Source organism: Panthera pardus, unplaced genomic scaffold, assembly GCF_024362965.1.
Source record: "Panthera pardus isolate Hobbes unplaced genomic scaffold, ASM2436296v1 HiC_scaffold_10, whole genome shotgun sequence".
NCBI lineage: Eukaryota > Metazoa > Chordata > Mammalia > Carnivora > Felidae > Panthera > Panthera pardus.
Genome location: NW_026526655.1, coordinates 62,541,412 through 62,555,083, shown reverse-complemented (window position 1 = coordinate 62,555,083; position 13,672 = coordinate 62,541,412). Strand labels below are relative to the sequence as shown.

Below are 13,672 nucleotides of genomic sequence, written 5' to 3'. Positions count from 1 at the left end.
CCTGCTTTCCTCCTGGGAGTCTAAAAACCTAGTTTGTGCTAGGCAAAGGGTGCCTGTGTGAACTTCCCCCAGTAACTTGGGCACTCAATTTCTTAACAGGCTCTCCTGGTGTCTATATCTCACAGTCTGTTATAACTTATTGCTGGAGGAGTTAAGCATGCCCTGTGCTAGAATACTGGTAAAGAACTCTGTATTTCATCTGGACTACACCCAATGTGCCTTTTGTCTTTGCTGATTTTACTTTATAGCTCTTGCTATAATGAATCATAGGACTGTATGTTGAGTCTTGTGAGCCTTCCTGTGAATCATCAAGCCTGGAAGTGGTCTTGGGGCACCCTGAACACAACTACTTAGGGCTGGAATTTTGGGCATAGGCAAGAAAGGATGGAAGCCTGGTCTAGGATTTTAGAATTGACTCGAGATATTTTTAAAGTAGAATTGACAGGACTTGGTGATTTTTTTTCATGTGGGGAGAATGAAATAGGAAAGTATCAAGGATATCTACAAGTTTCTGACCCCAGCAACTGACTAAATGGTAGTATCCATTTATTAGGGGAACCGCATAATATAATAGAAGGAATACTGAATCTGCAGTAAAATCATCTATATGGATTTAAGTTCAGACCTGGATGTTTATTAGCTTTGTTATCAGCGGCACATCATTTTGAAACTCAGATGTCCAACTGAGACTTACGAGGATTGAATGAGACATTCGAGGAAATTTTCTAAGTTATTAGCTGTATGTAAATATTACTTGTAATTTTTAAGCTACCATTTATTAAGTACCTAATATGTGCCAGAAGCTACCAGGCATTTTATGTATTGTTAATATTGTTTTTGCATTGTTATAGTTGTAAATTGAGTTTTAAAACTCAATTAGAGTGGCTAAAATACTGGGATTTCTTTTCTTTTTTTTTTTTTAACTTTAGAAGTTTTGTATTATATATAATATGATACGATATGATATTCCTTATAAGGTTTATATAATATTAGAAGTGGATGAAGTGTTGGTTTAACACTGTTCTCAGACATCATTGTTAAGTACATAATGATCAGGAAGGGGATTTGCCAACATTACACAGCTTGAGTGGCATTAGCACTCTGTTCGTCTAAAACAGAGCACACTTTACGCTGTGCTAAATGCCTCTCATTTACATATTCTGTGGATGAATAAAGGAATTTTGTTTTCATAATTTCAGATCAGGTGGGTAGCAAATATAATATCACCTTATAATTTCATTTTATTAGGTGAAGTGTTGAACAAAAACCAATTACATGTTCAAGGAAAGATGTATTTGTGAAATGATCTTGAGTACAAAATGTCTAGATTCCAAAGAAATAATGATCCTCTCTTTCTCTTCTAGACCACTTCACCTGCATTGTGAAGGTGCTTTTCACCCTACTATACACACAAGCTCTTGTGGCACTTTCAGTTAAATGCAATGAGGAAGATAGGTTAGCCTGGAAACACACGGGAGCTCTCAAAAAGGTTGGTGTCTTGTCTGAATTTGTCATTTATAGTTTGGTGAACTCATTTAAGTTGGAGATATGAATGAATGAGATTAGATGTTTGAAAGGCAAAATGAGTTATTAATAGTATTTCCACTGGAAATGGAGCACCTTCAGGTTAAACAAAGTTAAAAATGTTTCCTTGGATGGTGAAGTCTTCTTCATCTATCTCTAAACCTTGGCCTTTTCCTCTTCTTATTTGGGCAGTTTTGTTTTGCTTTTGCTTGTAAGCCTTAAACTTAGGGAAGTTATGAAAATTGTACCAACGCAGTGAGTAAGTAATAAAATGTCTGCAGACTTACCTATTTTACTTATTTGTCATCTTTTCTTCTGCTTGCTCCTATTTGCAGTCAGTCCAAAGATGGCTTTTGATGTGTCACCTATAAATTTAAAAATCTTAACCTTTTCTTAATTATGCTTCTTTAAATACTAATTTTTCTATCTTAAAAAAATGTGTAAGTTCTTACAAATTTAAAGTTCTCAAGTTAAAATTACATAAACAATTTTGAAAAATTGTCCAAGTTTAGTTAAATGTAAGTGTTTTCAGTGACTTGAGAACAAATGTGATACTATAGAACCGAAGAACTGACTGAGTGGTTTGGCTTAGAGGTAGGTAAAATAAGAAAACTACTTCAGGGTGTATTTGGGGAAGTTGGTAGGAAAAAATAGTAAGTGTAGTGTTAACTGAACCTCTTGATTGGTTTATAGACTCTTCAATAGGTTCAAACCTCTTTGAAAGGTTCCAATTATCTACTTAAATCATGGGGCGCCTGGGTGGCTCAATAGGTTAAGTGTCCAGCTCTCAATTTTGGCTCAGATCATGATCTCACAGTTCGTGAGTTCCAGCCCCACATTGGGCTCTGCACTGACAGCCTGGAGCCTGCTTGGGATTCTCTCTCTCTCTCTCTCTCTCTCTCTCTCTCTCTCTCTGCCTCTCCCCCACTTGTGCTCTTTCTCCCTCTCTCAAAATAAACATTAAAAAAAAATCACATCTACTTATGTCAAAGGAAAGAAAATCCATGATAAATACATGAAATGTATTCAATGTAATCTTTACTTTTATCACTAGTTTACTCCCAAACCATGATTTGGTGTAAAAAAAAAAAAAAAAAAATTAATATAGTATCACCACCAAGCTCATAATGTCTTAATTAGGGATATTGGTTGGACACTGAACCTGAATACTAGGCTGAGCTCCTGCCACTAAATAGAGCTATTATTTTTTTGGTCAAGACATAAACTTCCCGAATTTTAGTTTTCTCAAAGGTAATTGAGAGATTTGGACTATATAATTTATAAGAGCTCCTTTATTTCTAAAATTCTCTTATTCTAAATTCTCAAAATGGATATATCTTTTCCCTTAGTGATTTTTCCTCCTTGTTCCTAGTTTGTTCTTGGATAATTTTGCCTTCTGCAATTTTCTTTCTTTTTTTTTTTTTTTTTTAATATTCTTACAATTTCTCTGCACTGTAATCTGATATTTGGATTGTTAGTATTCAAATAAGGTATATTAGGTTTCTGTGCTGTTTCATTGTTTACATATGTTTTCTTTAGTAAGCTGTCTAATCATGAAACAGTACACATTTGAAACATTTTCTGATATAATTTGGGTCTAAATCTATTCATCTGATTGTTTACTAAAATGAGACCTAATGACAGAAAATCAGGCAATTGTAAATCTATGATAGAACTTAGGTAACTGTTCTATCAATTTTCTTTCTCAATTTAATAATTGTTAGCTATGTAAAAAAACAGTTAATGAAACATTTAATGTAAGGCATATTCTTATCAGAACATAAATTTAGAAGTTTATAGCCATATAAATTGCTTTTAGCAAATAAAAACAATATGATGTTCTCTTGGTTAGTTTGCCACATGTCACTAGCTTTTTCTGTAATAGATCTAAATATTTAGGTACACAGCAGCTGGTAAATAATAGAAACAATATTACAAGGAATGAAATACATCATTGTGATTTTCAACTATTCTGCATCATTCATTCATTTCCTTCTTCCTTTCCTTCTTCCTTCTCTCACCCCCACTTCTTTACTTATTTCCTTTCTTCGTTGAGTCTCATGTATTCATTCTATCCCTCTATTTTCTTATCCTCAGGTATTGATAATTCCAATGAAAACAGATTTTTGCCAGCTGTAATCTGGCCTAGGGCAATAAAAATATAGGTACCATGTATGTATTTTTAAAGGGATATTAGAGTTAATTTGATAATAAGGTTTAGTTGTGCTGGAATAATCATTATTATAGTTAGTATAAATTGTGTTCTTTTGGTTACTAAAATTTCTCTTAAAAGACTCTTTACAACAGGATTTCATAATCTGAGGTCCTGTTGTGTTGTGTTGTGTTGTGGTGTTTTGCTGGGGAGTAGGATGATAGCATCCAGCATATATCCATAGTGTCTGTCATCCCCAAAATTTGAAGAACTACTGTAATTTAAACAAAGCATCTGCCCAACACATAACTGTTGGATCTCTCAACTCTTGATCTTTCTCTTTAATTAACTGCATACCTTTGCCACCTTTCCCATTGGATTCTTTTGATTTGATTCTAGGTCTTTCATCCATGGTCTCCTAAGTCCTCTTCTTAAGCTTTACAAGCCTATTTGTAAATTCATATATTACGTATATAAAAATATGCTTTCTTAAGACATTATGTATGAAATAAAACTATTTTCTTGTCTAATAATCTGATCAGAAGAATTCTCAATACAAAAGAGTGAATAGTATATTATGTTTAACTTTCTGATCTGATATAGTACTTGCCATGTGTAAAAAAAAGTTCTTAAAATATATTTGATAATAATGACTTAAAAGCTGATTATCACTCAGTAACTCACCTGGATGATCTGAACATCATTTCTTATTATTGGAGGGTATTTTTTTCCATAAGTTAGAAAGTATTTTGACTTGAAATACTCTTCTGTTGCTATGTATTCTGTGTATCTTTTACTGAAGAATATATTGAATTTAGGAAGATTTTAGGCTGAATTGTATATTTCCAGAAACTTTAATATGTGCAAAATCATGGTAATATTTTCTTTTGAGTCTTCTACATTTTGAGTTTAAGTGAACTCTGTTTAAAAACTACTCTGACTAAATTAATTTTTGTGTTTTTTTCAAGTTTTTATTTAAATTCTAGTTAATTAACATATAGGATAATATTGGCTTCAGGATTTAGTGATTCATCACTTACATATAATACCCAGTGCTCATCACAAGTGCCCTCCTTAATACCCATCACCCATTTAAACCCCCATTGGGGGTAGGTCACATGATTTAAAGAGTGCGGTTGTAGAATCAGAACTGTTTTTGTAGTTTAGAATCAGGACATGATAACACTACATGGCTGAATGATATGAAAAAGAAGCAGAGGAGTAACTTAAAGATAATGCAAAGAACTTATTACCAAAAGAGATACATCTAGGCAAGTTCCAAGGTCAAAAATTCCATCAGTACCAAAAGAAATTCTATTAAGTAGGCAGCAGGTGTTTATTGCTCAAATTTTTGTTCTGCAAATGGATATATATAAAGTACAAAGCATAGTTCCTGACATTTTGGAATTTACTGTCTAGATGAGGAGAGCATAATAACACAGGGGAAGACTAAGGATCGTCAAGTAACAAATTCTAAAGATCGGACTGTTAGTGATTATCAGATGGTCAGGATAAACGTATATATCCCATAGTGTGTACTCAAATCTTATATTTTACTATGTAAAAAGTATAGTTAATGAGTAGAATAAATGACATCATAGCAAACTTATTACTGTAGCCCATTTTATACTTTATTGTATCTTTTTTTAAGAAATGTTTTTTTAACGTTTTTATTTATTTTTGAGACAGAGAGAGACAGAGCATGAACGGGGGAGGGTCAGAGAGAGGGAGACACAGAATCTGAAACAGGCTCCAGGCTCCGAGCTGTCAGCACAGAGCCCGACGCGGGGCTCGAACTCACGGACTGCAAGATCATGACCAGAGCCAAAGTCGGCCGCCTAACCGACTGAGCCACCCAGGCGCCCCTATACTTTATTGTATCTTGAAACAACCTCCAGTATCTCAGTGAATATAAAGAGAAACATTTGTATAAAAACTTATTGATATAAATTTGAATTTATAAATAGCCATTATTTTTCCTTTCTTATAAAAATATAGCATCATTAAGCTTAATTAATTTATAAGCTGTTATTTAATGTATCTGGATTTTCTTTATTAAACATATTGTCATGTGGTGCCTGGATGGCTCAGCCTGGGTGGTTGAGTGTCTGACTCTTGATTTCAGCTCAGATCATGATGTCACGGTTGTGGGATTGAGCCCCACGGGTCTCTGCACTCAGTGGAGCCTGCTTGGGATTCTCTCTCTCCCTTTCCCTCTGCCCCTGCCCTGCTCGCACTCTCTCTCAAAATAAATAAATAAACTTAAACAACAACAACAACAACATTGTCCTATTTTATTTTTACATTAATTTTTTTAAAGAAATCCCATTCAAGGAATTTGACAGAAATTGTAAAAGAAAAAGTTTGTGGTCCATGTTATTTCATGCATGTATGATTTTACATTATAATGAGTGTATGTATATATGCTGCTTTTGGCCTTTTTCACATCATATTATAAACATTTTTTCATTCAGCTCAAATTTGTCATGTCATATTCACTGCTTATAAAATGTTCTATTGAGTTGATATGGAATAATTTAGGTAACTGCTTTACTTTTGTTGGTCATTTCTAGTTTTTCAGTATTGTAGTATTACAGTGAATGTCTTGGGGGTTTAGTTATTTTTTTTATTTTAGATTATTTGCCTAGGAAGAATTTCCAGGAGTGGAAATTACTGAGTCAAAATATATGATTTACATATGTTTGTTTACTCATTCATTATATAATTTATGTCTGTCTTTTAAAGAAGTATTGCAATAGTTTTAATCCCATGCCCAGTTTCCTTGCGAATCCAGAGGTGTGCTGTTGTACATAGATTTGGAGGACTTGAAGTTTACATGTGTGAAAAATAATGTAGTCATAACTATACCCCTACTTATTAAGAAGTGTTCTTTCCAATGTAATTTTTTTTGTAATTTTCAGTGACTGATGGAACTAATTTTTCATTTCTTCCAGAATGCATGTGATGCAGAAAAGTCTTATGAAGTGTTACTGAGCTTTGTGATAAGTGAACTGTCTAAAGGAAAGTTATACCATGAAGAAGGAACTCAGGAATGTGCAATGGTATGCTCTAGGTGTAGAGATTATTTGTTAAAAATTTAGATTTTGTTGCCATTATGAATATAATTTTTAAGCTGTATCTATTAGAGAATGAATTGTTTAAATTCTCTTTTTTGACTTTAGGTTAGCCCTATTGCTTGGTCTCCTGAATCCATGGAAAAATACTTACAGGACTTCTGCTTACCTTTCCTCAGAATCACCAGCCTTCTTCAGCACCACCTTTTTGGGGAAGATTTACCTAGCTGCCAGGTATAATTTGGGATAGTATTTATATGCAGGACTGTCATGCAAGTGTATGTTAGTCTAACTCAAAAGGAATAAATATTTAGAACATTTACTATTAATGTTATTTTTTTGTATTTGCTAGCATCCACTCATTTTTATGATATTACTAATATTTGATATTAGAGCACTTTTAGATGAGATCAGTGATAATAAATGCCCAATACTTGTATAGGATCATAGTATTCATATTGATATATTTAGCATTATTTTTATCATATTGATAAATTAATCACTGATCATCATCTGCCTTTCTATCCTTTTAAAAGTTATGTTGATCAGAAAGCTCGTTGTCTGAAGACATGATGGCATTTATATAACTTTAGGACAGGAAAATGCTCAGTTTGTAGCCAGTTAAGTTAAAAATTTGGATATATTAGTGGTTTAGCCTATTTCATAAAACTGTGGGTTGATGTGAGTAGGCAAGAAAGTGACAGAATGGGGAACCACTATGTTTATAGGGTTATAATCCTGACATTATCTCCCATCTGTTTCCAGGGAATTTGATATTAATTCCATGGGAATTAAGACATTTATCATATATATGGCCTTTGAAACCTGTAGTATATCAGAATTAAGCAGTTGATTGTTCTTTCTGTCTTAAGTAATTGACCATTGCATTAAATAGTTTGGATTGTTTGGTTTTTTCAAATGATTCAAGATAAACTCTATACATTTGTCTTTGAAACATTCAGAATTTATGGACATTGAATAAATTAAAACTGTTCATCCATTAGATTTTCTTTCATAGGTGTTTTATTTTTAAATTTCAACTTAAAAGTGTTTTCTTCTGCCATACAGTAGTTGTGCCTTATCCATGGGGAATATGTTCTAAGGCTCCTAGTGTATGCCTGAAACTGGGATAGTGCTGAACCCTATATATATTATGTATTTTTTCTCTGTACATAAATATCTATGATAAAGTTTAATTTATAAATTAGGCATAGTAAGAGATTAACAACTAATAATGAAACAATTATAAGAGTATACTATAATAAAAGTTAGGTGAATGCTGTCTCTCTCTTAAAATAACTGTATTCACCCTTGTGATAATGTGAGATGACAAAATACCAACAGGATGAGACGAAGTTAGGTGAATGATGTGTAGGCATTGTGATGTAGTGTTAAGTTACTATTGACCTTCTAACTATATATCAGAAGATGGATCATCTGTTTCTGAACCACAGTTGACCACCAGTAACTGAAACCACAGAAAACAAAACTGGGATAAGGGGGAACTACTGTCTGAGCATCTTCAAGCATGCGGGAGATTAATTTTTTAAAAATATGCTACTTCATTAATTTTTCTTTCTTCACATTTAAAGGCCATAGGCCGTGGCTCTTTGTATGCTTATTACCTTATGGTTTATTTTATCATTTGTTTTTATTGGAAGTTATTTTTCTCCCATAAGTTGGACATTATCTGGAAGCAGAAGCTCTTGAACTGGGCATTGAAAGTTGGTTGGGGGTTGGGTGTACAGTGATGCCTATAGTAGAGCACCAGGCACATGCTTAGAACAGGGAAGGAATGCATCAATTAGGAGGCCTGAAAGGAGCAGTGCTACTTAGTGTTAGAAATACATTAAGGGGAAGTTGTAGTGAATCTTGAATTTCACATGAAGAAATTTGGACCATTGAAAGATTTGGGACAAAAATGTGACATGATTCAAATTTTATTTCAGGATGAAATTTCATTCTAATATTAGACAGATTTGAGACTGTGAGGAATGGGGTGCCTGGGAACAGAAAAGCTAGTTGGGGAAGGACATAATAGAAATAGAAGAGGATAGGGAGCAATTAAAGATTACAGAGGTGGAATAGTCAGGATTTGACAGCTAGTTGAACATGTGGGAGTCAAGGGAGAAGAGAGAGTCACACTGTACTTGGGTTTTGGGCCTCTGAGACTTGAACCTTTCTGGTATAGTTAATAGAAGGAGGAAGTATGGAACAAATCTCTGGGACCTGAGTGAAAGAATTTTGCATATATTCAAGTTGAGGGGTTGTTTGGATATGGATATATTCAACTGAAGTTAGATTACAACTTTAGGTAGAAGTTCTCTTTTTGTTTAGATTTCTGTCATCTGTGTAATCTAACTTTTGTAGATTTCACATTTTTTTCTTTGTGTCACTTTCATTTAATTTTTTTGGTTAGCGATATATTTATTCTCACAAATACTTTTATAATCAATTTGTCAATTTTCTTCCAATAGCCTACAAGATGTTAGATGAGAATTGCTTTGAACATGTAGTTTTAAGACATTGAACATAGTTTATATGTCCATTCAGGGCTTCTTTTAATTTTCATAGAATTTTTAAATTGTCATCTTTTTTATGTTTACTTTATTTCTGAGAGAGAGAGGCAAGAGAGCACAAGTGGGGGAGGGGCAGAGAGAGGGGGACAGAGGATCCGAAGCAGGCTCCGTGCTGAAAGGAGTGAGCCTGATGTGAGGCTTGAACTCGTAAACTGCAAGATCATGACTTGAGCTGAAGTCAGATGCTCAACCAACTGAGCTACCCAGGCACTCCTAATTGTCATCTTAAAGTCTGGAACATTCTTCATAAAGTGAACCCAAAAGGCTTTATGGTTTTAGTTTCTTTCTAAATGATGTGTTATTTCTGTGACACTGATTACTTCTTGCTGATATAGAATAATACTATTAATTTTGGTGTGTTCTTGTAACTGGTCACTTGCTGAACTCTTACTAATTCGAATAGTTTGCCTGTTGATTCTTTTAGGTGCTTTATGTAATTATCATATCATCTGAAAATAATGAGAATGTTGTCTCTTTCCTTCAAATATTTATTTTTCTATTATTGTCTTAATACATGTCTAGTGAGTATTTTGAGCAGTGGATGTAACAGGCAGCATCCTTTTTTTTTTTTTAAGTCATTTTTTTTTTAGTTTACATCCAAATTAGCATATAGTGCAACAATGATTTCAGGAGTAGATTCCTTAGTGCCCCTTACCCATTTAGCCCATGCCCCTTCCCACAACCCCTCCAGTAACCCTCAGTTTGTTCTTCATATTTATGAGTCTCTTCTGTTTTGTCCTCCTCCCTGTTTTTATATTATTTTTTTTCCCTTCCCTTATGTTCATCTGTTTTGTCTCTTAAAGTCCTCATATGAGTGAAGTCCTATGATTTTTGTCTTTCTCTGACTAATTTCATTTAGCATAATACCCTCCATTTCATCCACGTAGTTTCAAATGGCAAGATTTCATTCTTTTTGATTGCCGAGTAATACTCCATTGTATATACATACCACATCTTCTTTATCCATTCATCCATCGATGGATATTTGGGCTCTTTCCATACTTTGGCTATTGTTGAAAGTGCTGCTATAAACATGGGGGTGCATGTGTCCCTTCGAAACAGTGCATCTGTATCCCTTGGATAAATGCCTAGTAGTGCAATTGCTTGGTCATAGGGTAGTTCTGTTTTTAGTTTTTTGAGGAACCTCCATACTCTTGTCCAGAGTGGCTGTATCAGCTTGCATTCTCACCAACAATGCAAAAGAGATCCTCTTCGCATCCTCGCCAACATCTGTTGTTGCCTGAATTGTTAATGTTAGCCATTCTGACAGGTGTGAGGTGGTATCTCATTGTGGTTTTGATTTGTATTTCCCTGATGATGAGTGATGTTGAGCATTTTTTCATGTGTCAGTTGGCCATCTGGATGTCTTCTTTGGAGAAGTGTCTATTCATGTCTTTTGCCCATTTCTTCCCTGGATTATTTGTTTTTTGGATGTTGAGTTTGATAAGTTCTTTATAGATTTTGGATATTAACCCTTTATCTGTGTCATTTGCAAATATCTTCTCCCATTCTGTTGGTTGCCTTTTAGTTTTGCTGATTGTTTCCTTCACTGTGCAGAAACTTTTTATTTTGATGAGGTCCCAGTATTTCATTTTTGCTTTTCTTTCCCTTGCCGCTGGAGATGTGTTGAGTAAGAAGTTGCTGTGGCCAAGGACAAAGAGGTTTTTGCCTGCTTTCTCCTGGAGGATTTTGATGGCTTCCTGTCTTACATTTGTGCCTTTCACCCATTTTGAGTTTATTTTTGTGTGTGGTGTAAGAAAGTGGTCCAGGTTCATTCTTCTGCATGTCGCTGTCCAGTTTTCCCAGCACCACTTGCTGAAGAGACTGTCTTTATTCCATTGGATATTCTTTCCTGCTTTGTCAAAGAGTAGTTGGCCATATGTTTGTGGGTCCATTTCTGGGTTCTCTATTCTGTTCCATTGATCTGAGTGTCTGTTCTTGTGCCAGGACCATACTGTCTTGATGATTACAGCTTTGCAGTATAGCTTGAAGTCCGGGATTGTGATGCCTCCTGCTTTGGTTTTCTTTTTCAAGATCGCTTTGGCTATTCGGGGGTCTTTTCTGGTTCTATACAAAGTTTAGGATTATTTGTTCTAGCTCTGTGAAGAATGCTGGTGTTATTTTGACAGGGATTGCATTGAATATGTAGATTGTTTTGGGTAGTATCAACATTTTAACGATATTTGTTCTTCCTATCCAGGAGCATGGAATCTTTTTTCATTTTTTTGTGTCTTCTTCAGTTTCTTTCATAAGCTTTCTGTAGTTTTCAGTGTATAGATTTTTCACCTCTTTGGTTAGATTTATTCCTAGGTGTTTTATTGTTTTTGGTGCAACTGTAAATGGGATCGATTCCTTGATTTCTCTTTCTGTCGCTTCATTGTTGGTGTATAGGAATGCAACCGATTTCTGTGCGTTGATTTTATATCCTGCAACTTTGCTGAATTCATGAATCAATGGTAGCAATTTTTTGGTGGAATCTTCTGGGTTTTCTATATAGAGTATCATGTCATCTGCGAAGAGTGAAAGTTTGACCTCCTTCTGGCTGATTTGGATGCCTTTTATTTCTTTGTGTTGTCTGATTGCAGAGGCTAAGACTTCCAATACTATGTTGAATAACAGTGGCAAGAGTGGACATCCCTGTCTTGTCCCTGACCTTAGGGGGAAAGCTCTTAGTTTTTCCCCACTGAGGATGATATTAGTGTTGGTTCATTCATATATGACTTTTATGATCTTGAGGTATGCTCCTTCTATCCCTACTTTCTTGAGGGTTTTTATCAAGAAAGGAGGCAGCATCCTTTTTTGTACCCTATCCTAAGAGACTTCTTTTAAAGTTTCCTGTGCATTTCTTTTTGTTTCTTTTTTATTATTATTATAAAATGAATTATTTAAAATTATATTTTCTAGTATGTTGCTAAGATGTAGAAATCCAACTGGATTTTTGAACATTAATATCTACATTTATCCACCTTGCTAATAAATTCTGTGATTATTTGTAATAGACAGTAGACTCTTGAGTTTCACAAGACATTTAAAAAAATTTTTTTAACATTTTGGTAAGCATGGGAATTCATCAAGAATGGTACCTAGTACGTATTCCAGCACAACATTCTGCTCTCCACAGTAATCTTTAGACTTCCTAATTTGGTTAAATGTCTTAACCTAACACTATTTCTACTACTATGGTAGTAGAGGGCTAATTATAGTAAACTATATGGTTCTCCTATATTTTCTCCTACTTAAATGCAGCCTGTCTTATTTATCCCCTAACTCCGGAATTCTTACAGAGGGACTTCAGGTAATTTTTGAATTCCATAGCATTACCTGTAAAATGTTTGTGTATGTGTATTTTTCTTAGAAAAAAATGGTTATCAGACTCTTCTAGGGGACCTTGATTATCACCACCATCCCAACATTTGAAAATCAGTGCTCTAATATATCTCCTTTAATTCTTTTTTCTCTCTTCTGTCAAACAATAGTTTTGCCATGAATATTTATATTGATAGCTAGCATTTATTGTATACTGACTACATGCTAAGCACTGTTAAGTGCTTTGCGTTTGAATTCATTTAAGTTCCACAACAATTCTGAGATGGCTGTTATAGTCCTCACTTTACAGACAAGTAAACAGGCCCAGAGCTGAATAATCTGCTCAAGACTCACAGCTAGTATTTAAAGCAGCCAGGATTTGAACACAGTCAGTCTGCATGCCAAATCTGAACTATTACCGTCTGAACTGTGCTACTGCTTGCTACACAAAACTTTTTTTGAAGCACTGAGTTTTCTTCTAGTATTCAGTCTATAGAAACTGTTAAAATATTGCATGTTGTACTCTCTTTGAATCTCAATACAATTGTGAATACTTCATCTATAGGTGTCTCTTTTAGTACAATAATAGGATGATCAATTTATTGATAGCTGAATAGACATGGAAATAGCCAAAAAAAATTGAAAACATCTGAAGTATCCATCAATGAGAAGCTTGTTAAATAAATTGTGTTTTTTTCATACAATGGAATACTCTTCAGAAGAGAATAGAGGGCACCTGGGTGGCTCAGTTGGTTGAGCATCTGTCTTCGGCTCAGGTCATGGTCTCGCAGTCCATGAGTTTGAGCCCCATGTTAGGCTCTGTGCTGGCAGCTCAGAGCCTGGAGCCTGCTTGAGATCCTGGTCTCCCTCTCTCTCTCTGCCCTTCTGGCACTCATGTTCTCTCTCTCTCTCCCACAAAAAATAAATAAACATTAAAAACAATTTTTTAAAGAAAAGAATAGAAAGTTTTCTATGTATTAATATGGAAAAATCTCAAAAATATTTTAAGTAAACAAAGGCAAGGTATGCTTATATTA

At 34.5% G+C, this 13,672-nt stretch overlaps 1 protein-coding gene across 1 annotated transcript in view; it reads left to right on the top strand.

Moving 5' to 3' along the window:
• The window catches only part of UBR3 (ubiquitin protein ligase E3 component n-recognin 3), a 226,825-nt gene that overhangs the window by 195,998 nt on the left and 17,155 nt on the right, over positions 1 to 13,672 (top strand). Inside the window, exons 33-35 of the mRNA XM_053907819.1 lie at positions 1,365 to 1,489; positions 6,631 to 6,738; positions 6,859 to 6,984. Coding sequence (XP_053763794.1) covers positions 1,365 to 1,489; positions 6,631 to 6,738; positions 6,859 to 6,984 — 359 coding nt within the window. The remainder of the gene's footprint in view (positions 1 to 1,364; positions 1,490 to 6,630; positions 6,739 to 6,858; positions 6,985 to 13,672) is intronic.